The following is a 21,065-nucleotide window of genomic DNA, read 5'->3' on the forward strand; positions in this document are numbered from 1 at the left end:
AAGAAGAAGAAGAAGAAGAAGAAGAAGAAGAAGAAGAAGAAGAAGAGAAGAGAAGGAAGAAGAAGGAGAAGGAGAAGGAGAAGGAGAAGGAGAAGAAGGAGAAGGAGAAGGAGAAGGAGAAGGAGAAGGAGAAGGAGGAGAAGGAGAAGGAGAAGGAGAAGAAAAGAAGTTTGAGTGGATGGTTTCCAGAGTATAGTGGAGTAATGAGCCTGGCACTGCAAACGAAGATTTGGAGTGGCTTCTGAGGAAAGGAACAAGGGAGTTGACCATGGACATTTGAAGTAAAAACTGATTAAATACTGATCAGTAGGAGCTAGTTCGGTAATTTAGGGTATATCCACAAAGGCCTGCATTTCCTTTTAAAGAATGAATTGGAATTCATTCACATTTGTAAAGATCTCGAAGGCAGAGTGATTTTTTTTTTTTAAAAGCAAGTCATAGAATACTATACGCCCAAAAAGACAAATATACATATATTTCTAAAGGCCTGAGATAAATCAGGTTACCCATGAAGTAGATTCCCAGGCAACATAAAATGAAATGGAAAAAACAATTAAAAATAAAAAAGGAGAAAGAGAAATGGGACATAACTGGGAAAATCAAACTCGCATTTTTTAAAAAAATGTATTCATCTTAAACTTTCATGCTATACACCCAGTTTCTCCAACAAGGCGTGGGTGCTCATGTATTTGATAAGTTGGGAACATTAAAACGAGTGGATGTTTTCCTTACCAAAGGTATATGTATATACATGCTCCTTATGAAAACATCAAAGCATTACAAACAATACTGGAAGTACCATTGACCGCAGCCCCCAACCCCACCAGTGTCTACTCTCATAAGAAATACCCACCATTTTCAGTTTGGTGAATACCTCTGCAGTCATTAAAAGATGCCTTTTTTTGTTAACTCATAAAAGAATATTTTTATTAAGCTGAAAGCAAGACTGCAAATATATTACGTTTTGCAAAAGGACATTTTGGGATTAGGTAAACACACAGAGTGACTTGGGGTCTTCCGAGCACTGTCTCATCTCTGGCTTGAGAATCCTCTATTTCTTTGAGAGGCCTTTGGCCGCCATTCCAACCTTCTCCGCAGGTGACAGTATTTGGGGTGCGTACGTGGGCAAAGCATCAGTGACGGCATTTAGAAGAAGGTGCTCCGATCCATCCGCTTCCGGTCCAGGTGGGGTAATAAGAGACACCGTTGTGGTGCGGGGCTTCACATCTTTTTTCCGGGATGTGGATGCTAGGGTAGTGTTCAGACGTGCTGGGCCTTGTTTCATAGCCAGTTTTCCCCTTCCTCCGGGATCTGGGGGCTTCACGTCATGAGCAGAGGGCTTTGGTGGTGGCAAAGCTGAATGAGATTCCGCTTCTAGAAACTGGACGAAAAGCCCTGAAAAAGAATTCTTGGCCATAGGTCGGTGATTTGGCTTCACATGTGTGTTGGGGGCGCTTTTGGATCCAGGCCCCCGACTCATCCAGCTGGTACCACCACCTGGCCCTTCACTGAACAGCTGCCGCATCTGGTCTTCTCGGATCCCCAGCATGCTTCCCATCAACCTTAAGGCTTCCTGCCGTTCAGCGTCAGGGGCTTGGAAAGATCCCAGGAAGAGTCTCCTTAGTAGGGTTTTGTCCACCATTCCTTCGGACTTACTGACTAAGTTCATCAGTTTCTTCTGTGTGTCCTCCAGGATTTCCTGCTGGACCTCATTCTGTTTCTGGAATTCTTGGAGTTGGTCTTCCTTCAGCTCCAAGTCAGCATTTGTTTTATGTAATCGTCCCTGCAATGACTTCAGTTTTCCTTCGAGGCTGTCTGCCTTTTCCATCCATTCGGCGAGTTCCAACTTGAGGTCAGCTAGGATGTGACCATACTGCCTTCCTTCTTCCTGCGAGGCAGCAAGCTGGAGCGCAGTGTCCTCTTTCTGCTGGGTCACCACGTGCAGTTGCTCCTGCAGCGACTCTACCTGCAGACTGGCTCCTCGGCTGGCATTTTCCATGGCAGTGGAAGACAAAACGAGTCTTCCCTGCAAGACCGTCACTTCCTTCCTGAGTTGAGCCACTTTGTCTTCTGAGGCCAGAGCTTCCCGGCGATGAGCGTCTTCGGCTTCTAGAGCGAGGTGTCGCCGTCTCTCCAGCTCCTGGGTTAGGCGTAATTCGCTCTCACGTAAATGGCGAACCTCCTTCTGGAGGGCACAGGTTTCCATTTGTTTCTGTGTCAGGGCCAACAGGACTTCATCTCTCCCCTGTTGGCACAGAACTGTCTTTCCCTGCATTGATGGAACTGCACTGACCGGCCGGTTCAATACCCCGGTCTCGTGCTCTTCTCTCTCTTGCGATAGTTGCTCCAAAGCAAGTGCCTTCTCTTTCATCGCAGCACCCTGGGATTCCTCCTCTCTCCGCATCACTGAAAGCAGCCTATCTGTCTCTTGCAGTGCCTCATCTCCCACTGCCTTTTCTCGAGAGTTTTCCTCGACTTTTGCATTTTCCTCTCTCGGTTGACACACATCCATTTCCAACTCTGCTATTCTCTCCTTCAGATTGGTGACCGTCTGCCTCAAAAGTTCATTTTCACTCACTTGGCTACGGAAGTTCTCCTGCAAAGAAAGCAAGTCCTCACTTTTCGCTTGGATTCGGAGCTCCTGATCCCGAATGAAGTTTTGTAGAACGGCCTGTTTCTCCTTCAGCTGCTCGATGTCGGAATCCCTGTGTTCCTGTTCTGGGCCTTCTCCTTCCCACGTGGCAGCCACTGAATCAGTCCATCTCTGCTTATCTTCCTGGAGGGTTCGAATCATCCTATCTTTTTCTTGCATTGATTTTCTCAGCTCTTCTACCTCCACTTGGAGCAACTCAGAAGCCTCACCCACTCTGTCAGATTTCACGGGCTCCAGAGAGTCCGCTGACTCTGAGCAGTCGGGGGAGGGCTCGAGGAAAATCACGTCCAGTTTCCCTAGAAGGAGATCCTTGGCATTGCAAAGCTCCCCGATGCTGAGCTGAATTTGTGCCAGTTCCTTCTCTAAATGTTGTAATTTTATTTCATTGCCTTTGTACGTCTGCATCAGGTCACTAGAGGTCGTCGGTAGTTCAGAATCCTTCTCGCTGCTGGTGAAAGCCCGCGCCTGGAGTTGTGCCAGCTCTCTCTCAAGCTGGGGTGACTCACGCTTCATATTTTGGACTGTGGTCATCACCTGCTGTTTCCACTCTTCCATGATCTTCACTCGCTGTTTTAATGTGTCCCGTTCCTGTAGAAGCTGCTTGAACTGATCCATATGAACGCCTCGAACCTCATTACCAGGGCTGGAGGGTTGCAGGAGTGTCAATAAAGTCTGACATTTCTGACTTAACGCATCCACTTCGAGGTCTTTTTCTCGAACGATGTGTGATAAATTCTGAATCGTTTCTCTAAACATCTCCTGACCACTACTGTCCATTCTAGTGGACAGTTTTTGATTTTCCTCTTGCATCCGCCGGAGGTCTGCTTCTGTGGCAGCCATCCTATCCGCCATTTTGTCATACTCTGTCCTCAGATTGCTGTTCTCCCTCGTTTTCTCATTTAAGACCGCCAAGACCTGTTCGCTTTTCCAAGCGTACTCTTGCAATTGCCGCTGAAGTCGCTCCACGTCCCCGTTCTGGCTGTGAGAAGCCGCAGAGATCCTGCTGGAAAGACCCTGAATCTCCAAGTCTTTCTGCTGGATAATCTGAGTTAGTTTACCAATCTCCTCTTTGGAGAGCCGATCGATCTGTTCCGTCAGTCGGATGTTCTGTTCAGTTAGAAGCTTCATCTCCAGTTCGTGTTCTTTGATTCCTAGGACTGATATTTGAGTTTCGGCTTCACGTGAATCAAGCTTTTCACTTGCGTTTTGTCTGGGAAGAGGCTGACTGGTTGGGACTTCCACATCATCACAGTCTTCTGTCGGAATGTGCTGGCTTTTGTCAGGCAACCGGGCTTTCATTTGGTCTATCGTGTCCTGCAAATGCTGAATCTCCTCGTCTTTCGCTGAAAGGAGCTGAGCGTGTTCAATATTCATCTGCTCCTGCTGGTATTGGAGCTGCTCCACTTTCTGCTTCTGCTCTTGTAAAGAATGAAGCAGTCCTATCTTCCCCTGCTGCTGGTTGTGAATGATCTTCTGCTGCTCTCTGATTTCCTCCTCGAGATCATCCTTTAACTCCTGGAGTTGAAACACCTCACACTCCAGTTCTACGATCTCGTCTAGGATTTTAGGGTCGAGCGCAGGAACAGAGCGACTCTGTTGTCCTAGGCTCTCCAGTTCTTCTCTCAGATGAGGATTTTCGCCTGTCACGGATGGGAGACACCTGTCTTTGTCCTCCACGGATGGCTGGGAAATGTCATTACTTCTGAAGGTTTGGGTAGACTGACCGAATTCCTCCTGAAGCTCTGGACTTCCTGTAAGTTCTTCAATATACATCTCTTTCTCTTTAACGAGTTGTGTCAATCGCTTCTGCTCCTCCAGAGCAGAGGACAGCATTTCCTTCGTTTCTGTATGGTCGGCGTCCATCTGCTCGATCCTCTTTTTGAGGTGTACTATTTCCAGGTCTTTCTCTTGACTGTGTTGAATGCAATGCACATGCTCTAAAGGGGACAATTCTTTGATAGTTTGCTCATCCTTGTTTGTTTCCTCCAACAGCTTCTTTTCCGCCCGAGCCAATTTTGCTATTAACCGTCCTTTTTCTATTTTTAAAGCCCTCACAGCAGTGTTGTTTTCCAGAGAATCCTCGTTGTTCCGGAGAATAGATTCTTCCAGCTGATGTCTTACATCCTGGAGCGCCAAAACCAACTTTTGGTTTTCTGCTCTGAGATCAGAAGCAACGTTGTTTAAACGGTCATTCAGCCGCTCCATTTCTGCAAGTTGTTGCTTCAACCTTCTAAGCTCAGTTTCCCTTTCTTGAAGTAAGTCATCTTTCCCATGACTGGCAGACTCTTGATGTTGCAGGTCTTCTATCCGTCTTTCATACTCGAGGAGTTGTTTGCGGTGCCTGTCAGTGATGTCGGCCAGTTTTTCTTGATGGACACTGTGCAGTATCGCAACTCCGAGTTGATGTTCCTCGATCTCCCTCATCCGCCTCTCTTCTAGGTCCCTGATGGTGCTCTTCAGTTTCCAGATGGCATTGGAGTCTGAGCTATTCGGTCCCTTGGACAAATGTTTCCAAAGTGTAAGATCAGCCTCCAGTCTTTGGATCTCATTGAGGAGTCTATTGATTTCTGTCTGAGATGATATGACATCACCAAAGTCCATGGTGAGATCCGAGTTGGAGCCGGTCAAGGAAGTCTCACTGCCATCCACTCCTCCCTGGGAATGGCCTAGGCCAGAGCCCAGGCCACCAACCCAGGAGCACATCTTCGCGGGTCATATAACTGTCGCGGTCCGCTGTGGAAAAGCGTCCAGCGCAGTCGGACTACCCCGCCAAGTGTCCCAGAACGCCTGCTTGCGCCAGGCTAAGAATCAGAAGACAACAGGCGTTTCTAGGCAACGCCTGCGCGGGCCCGGCACGCGCCTCCCCTGCGCAGGCCACGTTGCTAGGAAAGCCCGAGACCTTGGGCCTTCCCAGGGCCGACTCTGGCCACCGGTCCCGGTCCCAGACGCTCAGCCCCACGACTTCCCACGCAGGGCTGGGCCCCTTCCCCTGTTCCCCGCTTCCTGGCTGTCCTGGGTGGGCCCCTAGCGAGTGCTCCTGCCTGACTGCCCCCAGGTGCCCGCCCACAGAAAATGCATCTGGCCCTGGACTTTCCCCCAGGAAATGCATGCAATGCATGCAATGCATGCAATGCATCCATTCACCTAGGAGAGCAGATCCTAGGTGCATTTGACAAATATCTACACCTGCGCAGAGGCACGGCCCTCAAGGAGACTTTGGGCATTTCCAGCCTCCAGAGGCTCCAGAGTGTTCCGTCCTTCCGTGCCCTGCCAGCTCTGCGGGGACAGTGCGTCCCACACCGGGGTTTGGCGGTTCACCGGTGGCTCCGTGCGCTGCGCGCATCCGCTGCCTCGCGGAGGTGTGCGGCTGGACCCGGCAGGGGGTCGCGGGCGGCGGTGGCGGTGCCCGAGAGGGGGCCTCCGGGCCCTGCACAGGGCGGCCCCGGGGTTCCCGCCCTGGGTGGAGGACGGGCTGGGTACCGCGTCCCGGGTCTGGCCTCCCAAGGCCCCGACCTGCCGCGCCACTGGATGAGAGGCGGCGAGGGGGGGGCGCCGGGCCCACAGCCGCTTCCACTGCCGCCTCGGGTGGACATGAAGCGACGTCGGCCCCCCTCCCCCCGGGCGATTCCTCGAGCTGCCCGGCCCTGGCCGTGCCGGCCCCCGCCGCCGCCGCCAGCAAGAAGCAATCCAGCTGCATGAAGCAGCTGACCAACCAGACCGTGGGCAGGCGAGCGCGTCGATCCGGATCGGCAGGAGCCCAGACCAGGCTCGGGCGCGGGAGGGCCGGCTGCTCTCCTGGTCGCGCGCTCTGTCCCTTGCCGCCGCCCCACATCAGGCCTCGGGGTCTGGGCCTGGGGCTGCGCCACGCCAAGACCTGGAGCCCGGCTCGGTGCCGCTGCCCGAGCCCCTGGGGAGCAGCTGGGTGGGTCGGCTGTCCCCGTCGCCCTCTGTCCAGGCCCCACCCAGCATCGCCCTGGGCGCACTGGACCCGAGCCTTCCCCTGCCCTCCCCCGGGCTTTGCCCTGGCTGAAAACTCCGGGAACCAGTGAGCCCCAGGCCGAGCGGACGCTGTGCTCTGCGGGCGATGGCCTCAGGCTTTCCGGGTCGCCCCGCCGCTGTAGACCCTCCACCTCCCAGTGCCTCATGGCACTAAATAAGTAAGGGGCCATCAGAGCCCATCGGATCCGCCTACGAGGTTCGGGCGTCCATCCAGGCACTGTAGAGGTGCCGCTGTCTCCAAAGCCGGGCCCCTGTGGACCGGACTGCCCAAGACCTTGACATTGAGAAATTGGGAACTGCGAGGAAAGAATTGTGGAAACGCCTTGGGACGACTTTTAGTTTAATTTTGAATAGCTTTTGAAAAAGCCTTTCTCCCTTTGGATTTGGGAGCCGATTCTTCTCCAGGTTTCTTTGGGGCTGCTTTAATGCTTGACAGGAAACATGATCGATTATGAAATGACAGAACAGACCGGAATTGGTAGACCATCAGGCTGCTGCAACAGGAACGACGGGTGGTTCTGAGAGCTCCTGCAGGTGACTGTCATGTGCCCCGTTATCTGGGGCACATCTTTCAACGTCTTTGGGGCAGGTGGCTGTACTGGACCTACTCTTTAGGCTGGCAGACATATGAAAGTGTGAGTTTTCCACAGCTTTTGCTTCTTTTTTTCCCCAATAGTGGGGTCAAAAGGGGAGTTCAGTCTGACCAAAGCACGTGTGTGCATGGCACGTCCATCCTGTGTGTTCTCCATTCATAGAGCATTGCAGGGCCACGTGCTCGTCCCAAGATCGAGGACCTTGTGAGCAACCCCACAGTGAGGTTCGGTGGTGCTGTGCGGCTTTCTCGTGACTATCATTGGAAAGTCGACCTCAGAATACTTACCTGGGAGAAGATCTTCATCCTGAGGACAAATACACAGTACGTTTTCTAATTCTGCATTCCCTCATACATTGACCGACCATCTTCATGGACTGAACACTAGGCCCCAAACAGCAAAGGTGGACTTAGCGCCTTAAATTACGAACACTATGGTCAGAAATGTATTTTTTAGGTGACTTTGGTCTCCGCATGGAGAACGGACGGAGGACAAAAGTTAGGAGGATCTCACAGCCATCCAGGAAGAAGGTCCAGGGAAGAAGTCATGGGGAGCCTGAACTGGGGCAGCCGCCACGGGGATGGACACTGAGAGGTGGGGACGCACTGAGAGGTGCTGGGGAAGTAGAACCTAACAGACTTTTCCAAAACCCAGACTGAGACAGATTAGGGAGGGTCAGGAAACCACTGTGGGGGGGGGGCGGGGGGGGAACCAGCATTTAGGGGATCAAATAGGATACAAGAGCAAATATCACAAAGCACCCCACACTGTGAGGGCGAGCACCAGCTTGTGGTACTACTACTTTTTCTGTGAGAGGAGAGCACGGTGGGGGGAAAGGGCCGGCACTCTGGAGCCGGGGAATGGGCTTCCGATCCCAGCTCCACCACGTGTCTGCTGTGAGGCGCTGGAAGTCACTCACCTCCCCGGGCCAAGCGTTCCTCGTCTGCACAGTAGAGAAAGTGATAGCACCTCACGGGGTTGTGAGGATTCCTGAGGAAATACATACACGGGAGACTCTCCCAGCAGGACCTGCCCTAGTAAGCGCCGTGGCTGTGCCTTTATGACTTATGACACGGGACACAGACGTGGGGCCTGAGGTACACACACACCGTGAATCGACAGACCGCAAAGATTCCCCTGAACAAGCACAAGGCCCTGTGTAGAGAACAGGGAAGGAACCCGGACTTGCAGGAGCTGCAGTCCTATTGTCCTGGTTCTGCCACTAACCAGACCCGTCGCCTTTCCCGTCAATGAGCGTAGTTACATACACCTGTTCTTGCCCCCTAACAGAGCAGGTGAGGGACCAAATCAGGGAACAGCTACAAAAGGCCTTTGTTTCATATCACCATCACCCAGCCTTGCACATCCTCAAACCGTACCGAGGACACTGTCATGACGACCATAAAATCATCGTTATCAGACATGGATGGAACTGGAGGGTGTTATGCTGAGCGAAATCAGTCAATCAGAGAAAGACATGTATCGTATGACCTCACTGATACGAAGAATTCTTAATCTCAGGAAACAAACTCAGGGTTGCTGGAGTGGTGGGGGGTGGGAGGGATGGGGTGGCTGGGTGATAAGGCATTGGGGAGGGTATGTGCTATGGTGAGCGCTGTGAATTGTGTAAGACTGTTGCATCACAGATCTGTACGTCTGAAAGAAATAATACATTATATGTTAAAAAAAAAAAGAAGATAGCAGGAGGGGAAGAATGAAGGTGGGGAAATGGGAGGGGGAGATGAACCATGAGAGACTATGGACTCTGAAAAACAAACTGAGGGTTCTAGAGGAGAGCGAGGTGAGAGGATGGTGTAGCCTGGTGATGGATATTGGGGAAGGCACGTTCTGCACGGAGCACTGGGTGTGATGCACAAACAATGAATCACGGAACGCTACATCAAAAACTAATGGTGTAATGAATGGTGAGTAACATAACATAATAAAAAAGGAAACCTCTTCCTTATCGTCAATATGGCAGATGCAGGGGCTCTGGGTCTCACAATTCCACTGGCAGGGCTCTTCCACACGTGCTGAGGACATGTCTACAAGGACTTTTTTTTATCATAACCCCTGTTGCAACAGCAAAGGATGGGAAGCCAGGCACCTATCCTTCAGCGAGGCCCTGGGGACATCACGTATGTGGCTGAGGGTGGCAGCAGGTGCAAGCAGCTGGGGACAGGGGCGCGAGACAGGCAGTCACTGCATTCCTTCTGAATATATTTTTAACATTTTTGAACCAGGCGGGCACCTTCACGAATGAAACAATTCGGGAAAGAAGAAGGGGAATTTTCATTTACCTTTAATCTCCAGAAGGTGGTATCTACCCCAGCCCCAAGATTTAGAATTTGATAATGACATTCTGTCTTCCGTAGAAATGCCTTCAGCAGCTGGCTGATGCCATGGACTCGAGCAAAATATCCCGAGAGACAGAGACAAGCTATCGCTCAGTCAGGTTGGAAATCATCCCTGCAGAGCCCAGCCCAGGAGAAGAGCCAATGAGGACTCTTCTGCTCTTCTTTGGGGTCAGCGGTTTATCTGTGGACTTCATGGGAGAAAGAGTGACTTTCACATTCTCTTGTTTTTTGTTTTCGGTTATGTTAATCACCATATAGTGCTTCAGTAGTTTTTGATACAGCGTTCCATGATTCATGATTTGCGTGTAACACCCAGTTTTTTTTTTTTAAAAAGCTGTTTGAACTCAAGTAAGTACAATCTACTTGATGGTGGAATTAACCATCTTAAAAAAAAAAAAAGTCCCATAATTTTACATAAGAAAGACAAGGGTTTTACATGAAAAATCAGATCTAAATGTTCCTCTTGGAAATGTACTTTCTCTTGGTTAGGTGTAAGCCTCTCAAGACTCTGTGAAAACTCAACAATGCGAGATCATGACGAAAATAAGATTCTGGGGTCAGGAAATGGGGCAGATAAATGTCAAAGCAAAAAAAAAAAAAAAAAAAGAAAAGAAAAGCCGTATTTCCACCACGTTCCCTTCCTCTCCATCCTGTGTGGGTAAGAGCCCCTGTTTATAAAGTGGCCTCATAGACCGTCTGCGGGAGGGGAAGGCATGAGCAAACGTTGCCGAATAAATGGACTGGTTCAGCTGTGGGTTGGGGAGCTGGAGTGAAGGCGATGAGGAATAAAAGGGGGGAAAATGGAAAACAGTATCTGTTCTAAGTGGGGGAAATGGAAGATAATATCTGTTCTAAAGCCCTGTTGCTTAAAGTATAACTACTTTAAGAACAAAATTTCAGTAGCATTTAGAAACTTACTGCAATGTGACATAGGAATTCTACGTCTATTGATTCTCCTCATAAATAACTTGAGCTTCTATTTGATGTGTCTCTTGCATTTTATCTTTCTAGGAAATCATTTTTCATGTATGTTATAGAATATCGTCCACAACAGAGAGATTATTGGAACAAAACTTTAAAGATGCTCACCACATGTTGCCTGGGAAGCCCTCTCCTAGGGGGTCCGGTCTGGAGATGCCAGCCCATGCAGAGGAAGAAGGAAGGAAGGCCGGCTGACACCCTGCCTGGGGCGTCTAGCTCCCAGGGCCCCAACTTGGGTTCCCACCTCTGTAGCCCTGGTTAGGAAAGCTGCCTCAGGAGCCTGGGAGAGAGGATTTCAGGCCTCTTAGCCAGGCCTGGCCCCATCTCCCTGATGCCTGGGTTCACCCTCAGCTCCAAGTAAGGTCCATGTCCTTATTCTCAGGAACCACCACTTTGCACTTTCTTTCCATTTCTTACAGAATCTACCCATAGGCTCCATCTTTAGGGTGAGGATTCCCTGCATGCCCAAGGACTGTGGTCATTTGGTCACTTTCTCAATCTGACTAAGTCACCCTCCCATCTCAAATCCCTTCACTGCCTTGATAGAAAGGACTTCAGAGCCTAACAGTGTTACTATCATTTTACTAAGGTCAAGAAAGGAATTCCTTACTTGACCAGACAGTTCACTGTAAAAGATAATATAAATGGCTCTTAAACATATAAAAACGATCTTCAACTTCACCCCCCAAAATAAGAGGAATATAAAATAAAATGACGGGGGCACCCGGGTGGCTCAGTCGTTAAGCCTCTGCCTTTGGCTCAGGTCATGATCCCAGGGTCCTGGGTTCGAGCCCCGCTTCGGGCTCCCTGCTCCTCGGGAAGCCTGCTTGTGTTCCATCTCTCACTGTGTCTCTCTCTGTCAAATAAAGAAAGAAAATCGGTAAAAAAAATTATACAGTAACATTACTGAAGACACCATCTTTCACATATCAGATTAACCACGATGAAAAGGTTTCTAATACACCGTGCTGGTGAGGATGTTGGGAAATGAGCACTTCCATTCGCCACTGGAGAGAATGAACACTGGAACTCCCTCTTTTGAAGAGTGAATCCCTAAAAGCTCATCTACCTCAAAAGGCCAACAGAGGCACGTCTGGTACTCCATTACAAATGTCGGCAGACTCAGCCATCCGTCTTGGTGCTCGCACACATGGCCCGTCACCGTCCCCACGGCAGCCATTTCTTCCCTTTCTTTACTCGTGCGCCTACCTCCTTCCCCAAGACCCTAGACAGCACAGAACCTCACCTCATCCCTCACCTAGAAAACCTGCCACCACTTATTCCCTCAGCAAACCCACGGGTGAGAGCCAGTCAGAGAACTCTGCTCGACCGGAAGTTCTGTGTCCATAGGAAAGGAGATCCAGGATCGTTCCGGAAAACTCACGAACGACTACCTAAGTATTTCCCCCGGCTCTGGATTAGGAACCGGTCCTTCCACACCCTTTAAGCAAGTCCTAGTGGGAAAACCAGGAACAAAGAAACACAACAGCCACAACCTAGAAAATGTTATAGTAGCCTTCACTTTCTGGTCTACACTATAACCTGGAAAATGCTATGGTAGCCTAAACTCTCCCCGGTCTACACTACAAGGAACCAAACTTTCAGTGTTCTAAACCAGGGAGCTGAAGCCCAGATTACCACTGAAGGGCTTCTGACAACCGTTGAGGGAACCAGCCTTAGGACAAGGAGAAGTACTGGAAGGACACTGCATCCCTAAAACCATGCGAAGCCCCTGTGGGCCTATAGCCTGCTCTGCCCCTCATCGGATAATGTGAATTAATAAATGCCCCTCATGTGAATTAATAAATGTCTTTACCATTTCAACCAAATGGAGGGGCAGCTGGGTGGCTCAGTCAGTTGAACGGCCAACTCTTGGTTTAGGCTCAGCTCAATTGTGTCCATATCAATTAGATCTATGGCAGAGAGTACATCCTCCGGTTCTTTCTTTTGTTGTGAATTCCTCCTTCTATTCCTTTTGCCCAGAGAAGAATGGAGGAACAAGAGAGCAACATAAAAAATATCAACCACGACGCAAGCAAATACACACTAGTCAAATCCGAAGAGGTCAGAAACCAAAAAAGAGAAGAAAAAAGAAATGTGGGGGGTGGCTGGGGGGTGGGAGAAGAGAGAATATTATCTCCCAGGTGGTCAAACCTCCATGAAATCCTGGGTGTATTTTGGCCTGTTTGTTAAAAGACACTAAATCCCAGAAGTGTAAAATCACCAAGGTTACATATATACAGACATAAAATTGAATGTAGCAGAAGGAAGCAAAACTGAAGACTATCTCTAAAAAATGGAAATGTAGAAAATGACAATCAAAAACGACTTAAAATGAAAGAGTTGATAAAATAAGAAACTAGTTGGGAAGAAAAAAAGAAAAGGAAAATTTTAAACTGCAAGATAAACGAATCATGAAATAACCTTTGAATTCAATTTACTGTTTTCCCCTAGTGCTGGAGTTTTGCACTCCTGTGGGCTCCTAAACTTCTTCCCCTGTTCTTCCAGCTGCTTTGCTCGGGGAGTGGCCTGCTGTGCTGACCCTCAGGTGTCTTGGCCTGGGGGGAGTTGTACCCCCCCTTGCAGGGGGGGGGGGGGGGCGGGCTCAGTGTAAACTGCTTGTAGTTGCTCTATGTGATTCTATTCCCCGAAGGCTCTCTGGGCCACTTGAGAGGATGAAAAGAAAAATGGCCACGCCCCGATTTCCAGGCCCGGAGCGAAAAGATCGAGGTCCCCTCTCTTCAGTAAACTGTCAGGGATAAGCGGTCTTCAGTTTTGTGTGTGCCAAAGTCTGCAGGCTCCTGTGGTGAGGGCCTGCACCGATCCTCCTGGGAGAAGGCAGAGGGGCGCCGCCTTGTCTGCCCTGTGCAGGACCCGCATACAATAGCTGTCACCCAGATGAGCCGTGGTTCGTGGTTTATGGCAAACTGAGTTGAGAACCCCCCCTGCTCCCTGACCCTAACCAGTTTCCCCACTCCAGTGCCTGGGAACTCTGCCGGCTCAAGCACCCCTGTTCTTCCTGTGACCCCAGGGATCCTGAGGTCACACTGTCCCACCTTGGATGCTGCCCCACCTTGCCACCAGAGCACCTTTCAGGCAGGGCTATCTCTTAGCGGAGAAGATTTCTAAAGGTTCTGATTTTGCGCTCTGGGGCTGTATCACTTGCTTGTGGCCGGCTTACACAGGCTCCCTCTCCCCGCAGAGGATCTTCCCATATATCCCCGCAGATTCACTTCTCCGCACCTCTTACTTTGCAAAAAGTGGTCACTTGTCTATTAGTAGAATTCCAGCAATTCCTTCCTTACATCTCAGGTTGAATTCAGAGGTGTCCAGGATGATTTGATAGTTATCTAGCTACATTCAAGGGACCAGATGAAACGAGCTCCCCTACCGTGCCACCATCTTGCCTCCCTCCTTCGATCTCTTCCTTTTGTTTTGAAAGATTTATTTATTTTAGAGAGTGAGCGGGGGAAGGGGCAGAGGGAAAGAAAAATCCTGAAGCAAGCAGACTCCCCGCTGAGGAGTTACTGCAGGCCCTGAGGAGAAAGAGAGAGAGAGAAAGAGGGACAGAAGGTATATATGAACAAATCATAGCTGAGAACTTTCCTAATCTGGGGAAGGATACAGGCATACAAGTTCAAGAGGTAGAGAGAACCCGTTTCCAAATCAATAAAAATATATCAGCACCCTGACATACAGTAGCGAAGCTTGCAAATTTCAGAAATAAAGAGAAAATCCGGAAAGCATCTCAAGACAAGAGGTTCCTGACCTAGACGGGTAGGAACATTAGGCTGGCAGCAGACCTATCCACAGAGATCTGGGAGGCCAGAAAGGGCTGACATCATCTATTCAGGGTACTAAATGAGAAAAACATACAGCCAAGAATACTTTCTCCAGCAAGGCTGTCATTCAGAATGGAAGGAGAGCTAAAGGGCTTCCTGGACAAATAGAAACTGAAAGACTATGGGACCACTAAACGAGCCCTGCAAGAAATACTAAAGGGGGGGACGCTTGGGTGGCTCAGTCGGCTAAGCATCTGCCTTCAGATCAGGTCATGATCCCAGGGTCCTGGGATCGAGCCCCGCACTGGGCTCCCTGCTCCGCGGGAAGCCTGCTTCTTCCTCTCCTACTCCCCCTGCTTGTGTTCCCTCTCTCGCTGTGTCTCTCTCTGTCAAATAAATAAAATCTTAAAAAAAAAAAAAAGAAAGAAAGAAATACTAAAAGGGATCCTCTATGCCAAGAGAGAGCCCAAAAGTAACACTGGACCAGAAAGAAAAAGATCTACAGAAACAGGGACTATACAGGTAATACAACGGTACTAAACTCATCTCTCTCAATAGTTACTCGGAATCTAAATGGGCTAAATGCTCCAATCAAAAGACACAGGGTAGGGGCGCCTGGGGGGCTCAGATGGTTAAGCGTCTGGCTTCGGCTCAGGTCATGATCCCAGGGTCCTGGGATCGAGCCCCGCATCGGGCTCCTGGCTCAGCGGGGAGCCTGCTTCTCCCCCTCTCCCTCTGCCTCTCTCCCTGCTCATGCTCTCTCTCGCTCTCTCTCTCTCTCCCTGTATCTCTGTGTCTCAAATGAATAAATAAAATCTTCAAAAAAAAAGTCATCATTTAAAAAAAAAAAAAAGACACAGGGTATCCGACTGCATAAAAAAGCAAGACCCATCCATATGCTATCTACAAGAGACTCATTGTAGAACTAAAGACACCTCCAGATCGAAAGTGAGGGGGTAGAGATCCATTGATCACGCGAATGGACCTCAAAAGAAAGCTGGGGTAGCAATCCTCCTATCAGACAAATTAGATTTTAAACCAAAGACTGTATTAGGGGATGAAGAAGGATGCTATATCATACTTCAAGGGCCTACCCAACGAGAAGATCTAACAATTATAAATATATATGCTCCTAACTTGAGCAGCCAATTACATAAACCAATTAAGAACCAAATGAAGGAAACACGACGAGAATCATACAATAACTGTAGGGGACTTCAACACCCCACTCCCAGCAATGCACAGATCATCTAAGCAGATGATCAACAAGGAAACAAGGGCTCTGAATGACACACTGGACCAGATGGACTTCACAGGTACATCACAGCATGCCATCCTAAAGCAACAGAATACACATTCTTCTACAGGGCACATGGAACATTCTCCAGAAGAGATCCCATACCGGGGCACAAATCAGGTCTCAACCGATACCAAAAGATTGGGATTATTCCCTGCCTCTTTTCAGACCACTATGCTTTGAAACAGGAACTCAGTCACAACAGGAAATAGGGAAGGAACTCAAACACTCGGAGGCTAAAGAGCATCCTACGAAAGAATGAATGCATCAACCAGGAAATCAAAGAAGAATTAAAGATTTCATGGAAATGAATGAAACTGAAAACACAGCCGTTCAAAACCTTTGGGATCCAGCAAAGGCGGTCCTAAGAGGAAAGTACATAGCAATACAAGCTTTCCTCAAAAAATCAGAAAGTCTCCAATACACAAGCTAACCTTACGCCCAAAGGAGCCGGAGAATGAACAGCAACTAAAGCCGAAACCAAGCAGGAGAAGAGAAATTATAGAGATTAGAGCAGAAAACAATGAAATAGAAACCAGAAGAACAGTAGAACAATCAATGAAACCAGGAGCCGGTTCTTTGAAATTATTAATAAGCTTGATGAACCTCAAGCCACACTTATCCAAAAGAAAGGGGAAAGGACCCAAAATAATAATGTCATGAATGAAAGAGGAGAGATCACAACCAACACCAAAGAAACACAAACCATCTTAAGAACACACACAGCAACTATAGGACAACAAATGAGGTCACCTGAAAGAAATGGATGCGTTCCTGGAAACTTGTAAGCCACCAAAACTGAATCAGGAAGAAATACAAAACCTGAACAGACCCATAACCAGCAAGGAAACTGAAGCAGTGATCAAAAAATCTACCAACACACAAGAGTCCAGGGCCACATGGCTTCCCAGGGGCATTCCACCAAACATTCAAAGAAAAACTAATACCTATTCTTCTGAGGCTGTTTCAAAAAACAGAAATGGAAGGAAAACTTCCAAACTTGTTCTCTAAGGCCAGCATGACCTTGATCCCAAAAACAGACAAAGACCCCATGGATGCAAAAATTCTCAGCACAATACTAGCGCATAGGATCCAACAGCACATTAAAAGGAGTATTCACCGTGACGAAGTGGGATTTATTCCTGGGCTCTAAGGGTGGTTCCACATTCGCAAATCAAATCAATGTGATACTTCACATTAATAAAAGAAAGGTCAAGATCCGTATGATCCTCTCAACGGATGCAGAAAAAGCACCGGACAAAATGCAGCATCCTTTCTTGATTAAAACTCTCCACAGTATAGGGGTAGAGGGGATATACCTCAATAACATAAAACCCATCTATGAAAAGCCCACAGCGAATATCATTCTCAATGGGGAAACACGGAGACCTTTTCCTCTAAGGTCAGGAACATGACAGGGAGGCCCACTCTCACCGCAGTTCTTCAACTAGAGAAGTCCTAGCCTCAGCAATCAGAAAACAACAAAAAAGAAATCAAAGGCATCCGACTGAGCAAAGAAGTCAAACTCTCACTCTTTGCAGATGACATGATACTTTATGTGGAAAACCCAAAACACCACCCCAAAATTGCTAGAACTCATACAAGAATTCAGCAGGATATAAAATCAATGCACAGAAATGAGTTGCATTTCCATACACTAACAATGAGACAGAAGAACGAGAAATGAAGGAATCGATCCCATTTACAAATGCACTGAAACCCATAAGATACCTAAGAATAAACCTAACCAAAGACGTAAAGGATCTGTACTCCAAAAACTACACAACACTTAGCAAAGAAATTGAGGAAGACACAAAGAAATGAAACAACGTTCCATGCTCATGGATTGGAAAAACACTGTTAAAATGTCTACACAGAGTAATCGAACCATTCGATGAGATCCCCATCAAAATACCATCAACTTTTTTCACAGACTGTAACAAATCATCCTAAAATGTGTATGGAACCAGAGAAGACCCCGAATGGCCAGAGGAATGTTGATAACGAAAACCAAAGCTAGTGGCATCACAATGCCAGACTTCAAGCTAGAGTACAAAGCTGTAATCATCAAGACAGTATGGTTCTGGCACAAAAACAGACACATGGATCAACGGAACAGAAGACAGAACCCAGAAATGGACCCTCAACTCTATGGTCAACTAATCTTCGACAAAGCAGGAAAGAATATCCAGTGGAAAAAGGACAGTCTCTTCAATAAATGGTACTGGGAAAACTGGACAGCCACATGTAGAAGAATAAAACGGGACCATTTTTTGGCACCATACACAAAGATAAACTCAAGATGGATGGAAGACCTTACTGTGAGACAGGAATCCATCAAAATCCTAGAGGAGAACACAGGCAGGAAGTTCTTCGACCTCAACCGCAGCGACTACTTGCTACATACATCTACAAAGGCGAGGGAGCAAAAGCAAAAATGAACTATTGCAACTTCATCAAGAGAAAAAGCTTCTGCACAGCAAAGGAAAAGGTCCGCAAAACTAAAAGGCAACCTACGGAATGGGAGAAGATATTTGCAAATGTCTTATCAGATGAATGGATAAAGAAGATGTGGTATATATATATATGTGTGTGTGTGTATGTGTGTGTATATATATACACATATATATATGTGTGTATATATACACACATATACACACAATGGACTATTACCCAGCCAACAGACAAGATGAATACTTACCATTTACATGCACACGGATGGAACTGGAGGGTATTATGCTGAGCGAAATAAGTCAATCCGAGAAAGTCAAATATCAAATGGTTTCACTCATATGTGCAATATAAGAAACAGGGCAGAGGACTGTAGGGGAAGGGAAGGAAAACAGAATGGGAAGTCATCAGCGATGGAGAAAAACCGTAAGAGAGTCTTAACTCTAGCAAACAAACGGGAGGGTTGCTGGAGGGGTGGTGGGTGGGGGGATGGAGTAATTCGGTGATGGGCACTAAGGAGGGCATGTGATGTGATGAGCACTGGGTGTTATATGAAACTGACAAACTACTGAACACGACATCTGAATCTAATGATGTACTGTAAGTTGGCTAATTGAATTTACATTAAAAAAAGTAATAAATAAACCAAATGGAGTTGGTCTTCTGTTACACCCTGAAATGTCCTAAGTGGTATTCTGAGCGCATCAGTTCATTTCCATTTGCTTGATGAGTAAGCTGAAAGGGGTAGGGGGTGTGGGGGGGGGTGTGCACGCTCGTGTGTGTGTGTGTATGTGTATGTGATGTCACCCAGCTGGGTTCTGAGCTCCCAGAAGCAGACAGATAATATATCTTCTCTTCATATCCACTGACAAGGCTTACCGCTGCCTGGACTACAGTAGGTGCTAATCCTGTACAAACACGCCCCCCGCCATCTCCCACGTCCATATTCCCACATCCACAGACACCCATAAGGAAGCACATACCTACTGCTGCTCAAGGCAGCAGCTCAACACAGAAACACACCAAGTACTCACTAAGGGACACAACTTGCTACAGCCCAGACTGTCAAGGAAAACTGACCCACAGAGTTTTACAAGGCTGAACAGGCTGCGTTGTCTAAAACAGTGCTTTTCAAACAGTGGATTGTGACCCATCCGTGTCATAAAATCAGTGTAATAGTTTGCAAATCCCCGTCTTAGAAAATGCAGTCAGCTAGAGTAAACTAGAAAAAATCAGTATGCGTTACATACTGTACGAGTTAAAGACTGTTTCTGTGAAGTTGTTGAAGTGTGTGTTTGGGGTATAAGTGCCATGAAAAATCTGTTCTCTACACCAACAAAAAAAATAGACCCTTAAACACCGAGAGCAAACTGATGGTTGCCAGACGGAAAGGGGGGGGGCGAAATTGGTCAAAGGAATTCAGAGTTACAAGCTTCCACTTATATAAATAACTCACAAAGATGAAAAGTACAACATCCGGAATATAGTCCAAGAATATTGTCATAACAACTGTACCGTGACAGATGGTGACTATACTTAATCGTGGTGAGTGCTGAGTAATGAACAAACTTGTCGAATCACGATGCTGCACACCTGAAACTGACATAACATTGTACAGATCAACGAAACTTCCATAATGAAAAGAGAAAAAACTGTGTTCTCACTGTGGGTGGTTGGATGAGCACTGTCCTCACAGCCTTCATCTGGTGCCATCCAGTGGTAAAAGCCCTATCTGCAGTCGAGAAAGAACCACAGACCCGGGAGAAGAGTCCGCAAACATGGATGTCTGGTTGGAAGGGGCCTTCCAAATGACCTGGTCGACCCTGACATGCAGGGCAAGCACCCTTCAACAACACCGAGCTACTGCCTGAGCACGCCCCACCACGGAGGCACTCGCTCCCCCGCTGAGCAGCTCTACCTGCTGAAAAGCTGACCAAGCCGCCTTCCTCTAGGAGCTCCTCCCTGTCCTTCCTACTGCCCTCTCCTGGATGACAAGGAGCAGCTTCTGTGCTCGCCCTCAGTTTAACACTCTTGATCCAGTCAAGCAATACTTGTTGAGTGTCTGCTAAGTGCCAGGCACTGGGGATACAGTGGGGAACCCGGGAAGACACAGCGACAGAGACACAGAGAAGTCAGAGCTTATGCCAGATGAAGGACAACAGCATGGGGGCAGGAAGCGCCTCGGAATGTTCCAGTAGCAGAAGGTATACAGGGAGGTTGAAGAACAGCAGAGAAACAGGTGAAAGCTCAGAGATTTCTGGGCTGTATGTGTTTTCATTTCTCTCTGTTTTATAATTTTTCTAAACTAACCATAGGCCATATTTCATTCTAAGACACCATCAATTGTAAGACTGAAAAAAGAAAAAAGAAACACTGCCAGTTAGTCCATGTCTTTCTTATTGCTTACAATTCTCATTTCATGTTTATGAAAAAGCCCTTTTAGACTTTTGGGACAGAACAAAAGGGAAAGGATGAGTGACATGAGTTGGTCAAGTCTTCCCTTTCAGGAGATCTGTGAGTTGCCACACAACACTGACCTTCGAGCCGCCAAGGGCACTGGCGAGGCTGAGTTTCTGAAGAGATCGCCATCACCGGCTCTGAGATTGCTTTCCAAGCTCCCGACCCTCCAGGTGTAGGCTGTGTTCCTCTGTCTTTCTTGATCTCGTCAGAAGGTCTCAACGGATGGTTCTGGAATAGCAATCGGGATTTGCGCTCCTTCTTCAAATGGCCCTTAAATGGTACGTGGACCGAAGCAGCCAGGGGCTGCAGGTGCAGCGGTCCAGCCACGCCACGAGGAAGACCGAGCACGTCCACGTGCACAGATAATGACAACTCCAACATGGTGCACAGTGACTGCAGGACACATCAAGAGTGAATCTGGGCGCCTGGGTGGCGCAGTCTGTTGGGCAACCGAGTCCTGGCTGAGGCTCAGGTTGTGATCTCAGAGTCTTG

At 48.1% G+C, this 21,065-nt stretch overlaps 1 protein-coding gene across 8 annotated transcripts in view; it reads right to left on the reverse strand.

The window, feature by feature from the left end:
- Positions 1-149: 149 nt before the first annotated feature.
- Positions 150-21,065, reverse strand: part of LOC135364563 (thyroid receptor-interacting protein 11-like) — a 122,292-nt gene continuing 101,376 nt past the window's right edge. For 5 of the 8 annotated variants that reach the window (XM_064592853.1, XM_064592855.1, XM_064592852.1 and 2 more), the window contains one exon: positions 11,146-11,439. Coding sequence is in view for 1 of the 8 variants with exons in the window: in XM_064592856.1 (XP_064448926.1) it covers positions 1,052-5,356 (4,305 nt within the window). In the remaining 7 variants the exon portion in view is untranslated. Of the gene's footprint in view, positions 11,440-12,399; positions 13,158-18,363; positions 18,484-20,650; positions 20,802-21,065 lie in introns of those variants that run through there. The other 3 variants (XM_064592851.1, XM_064592856.1, XM_064592854.1) reach the window with 3 other exon arrangements.

Source organism: Mirounga angustirostris, unplaced genomic scaffold (assembly GCF_029215605.1).
Source record: "Mirounga angustirostris isolate CCGP_5_RB_7025 unplaced genomic scaffold, mMirAng1.0.hap1 SCAF_5, whole genome shotgun sequence".
Lineage (NCBI taxonomy): Eukaryota > Metazoa > Chordata > Mammalia > Carnivora > Phocidae > Mirounga > Mirounga angustirostris.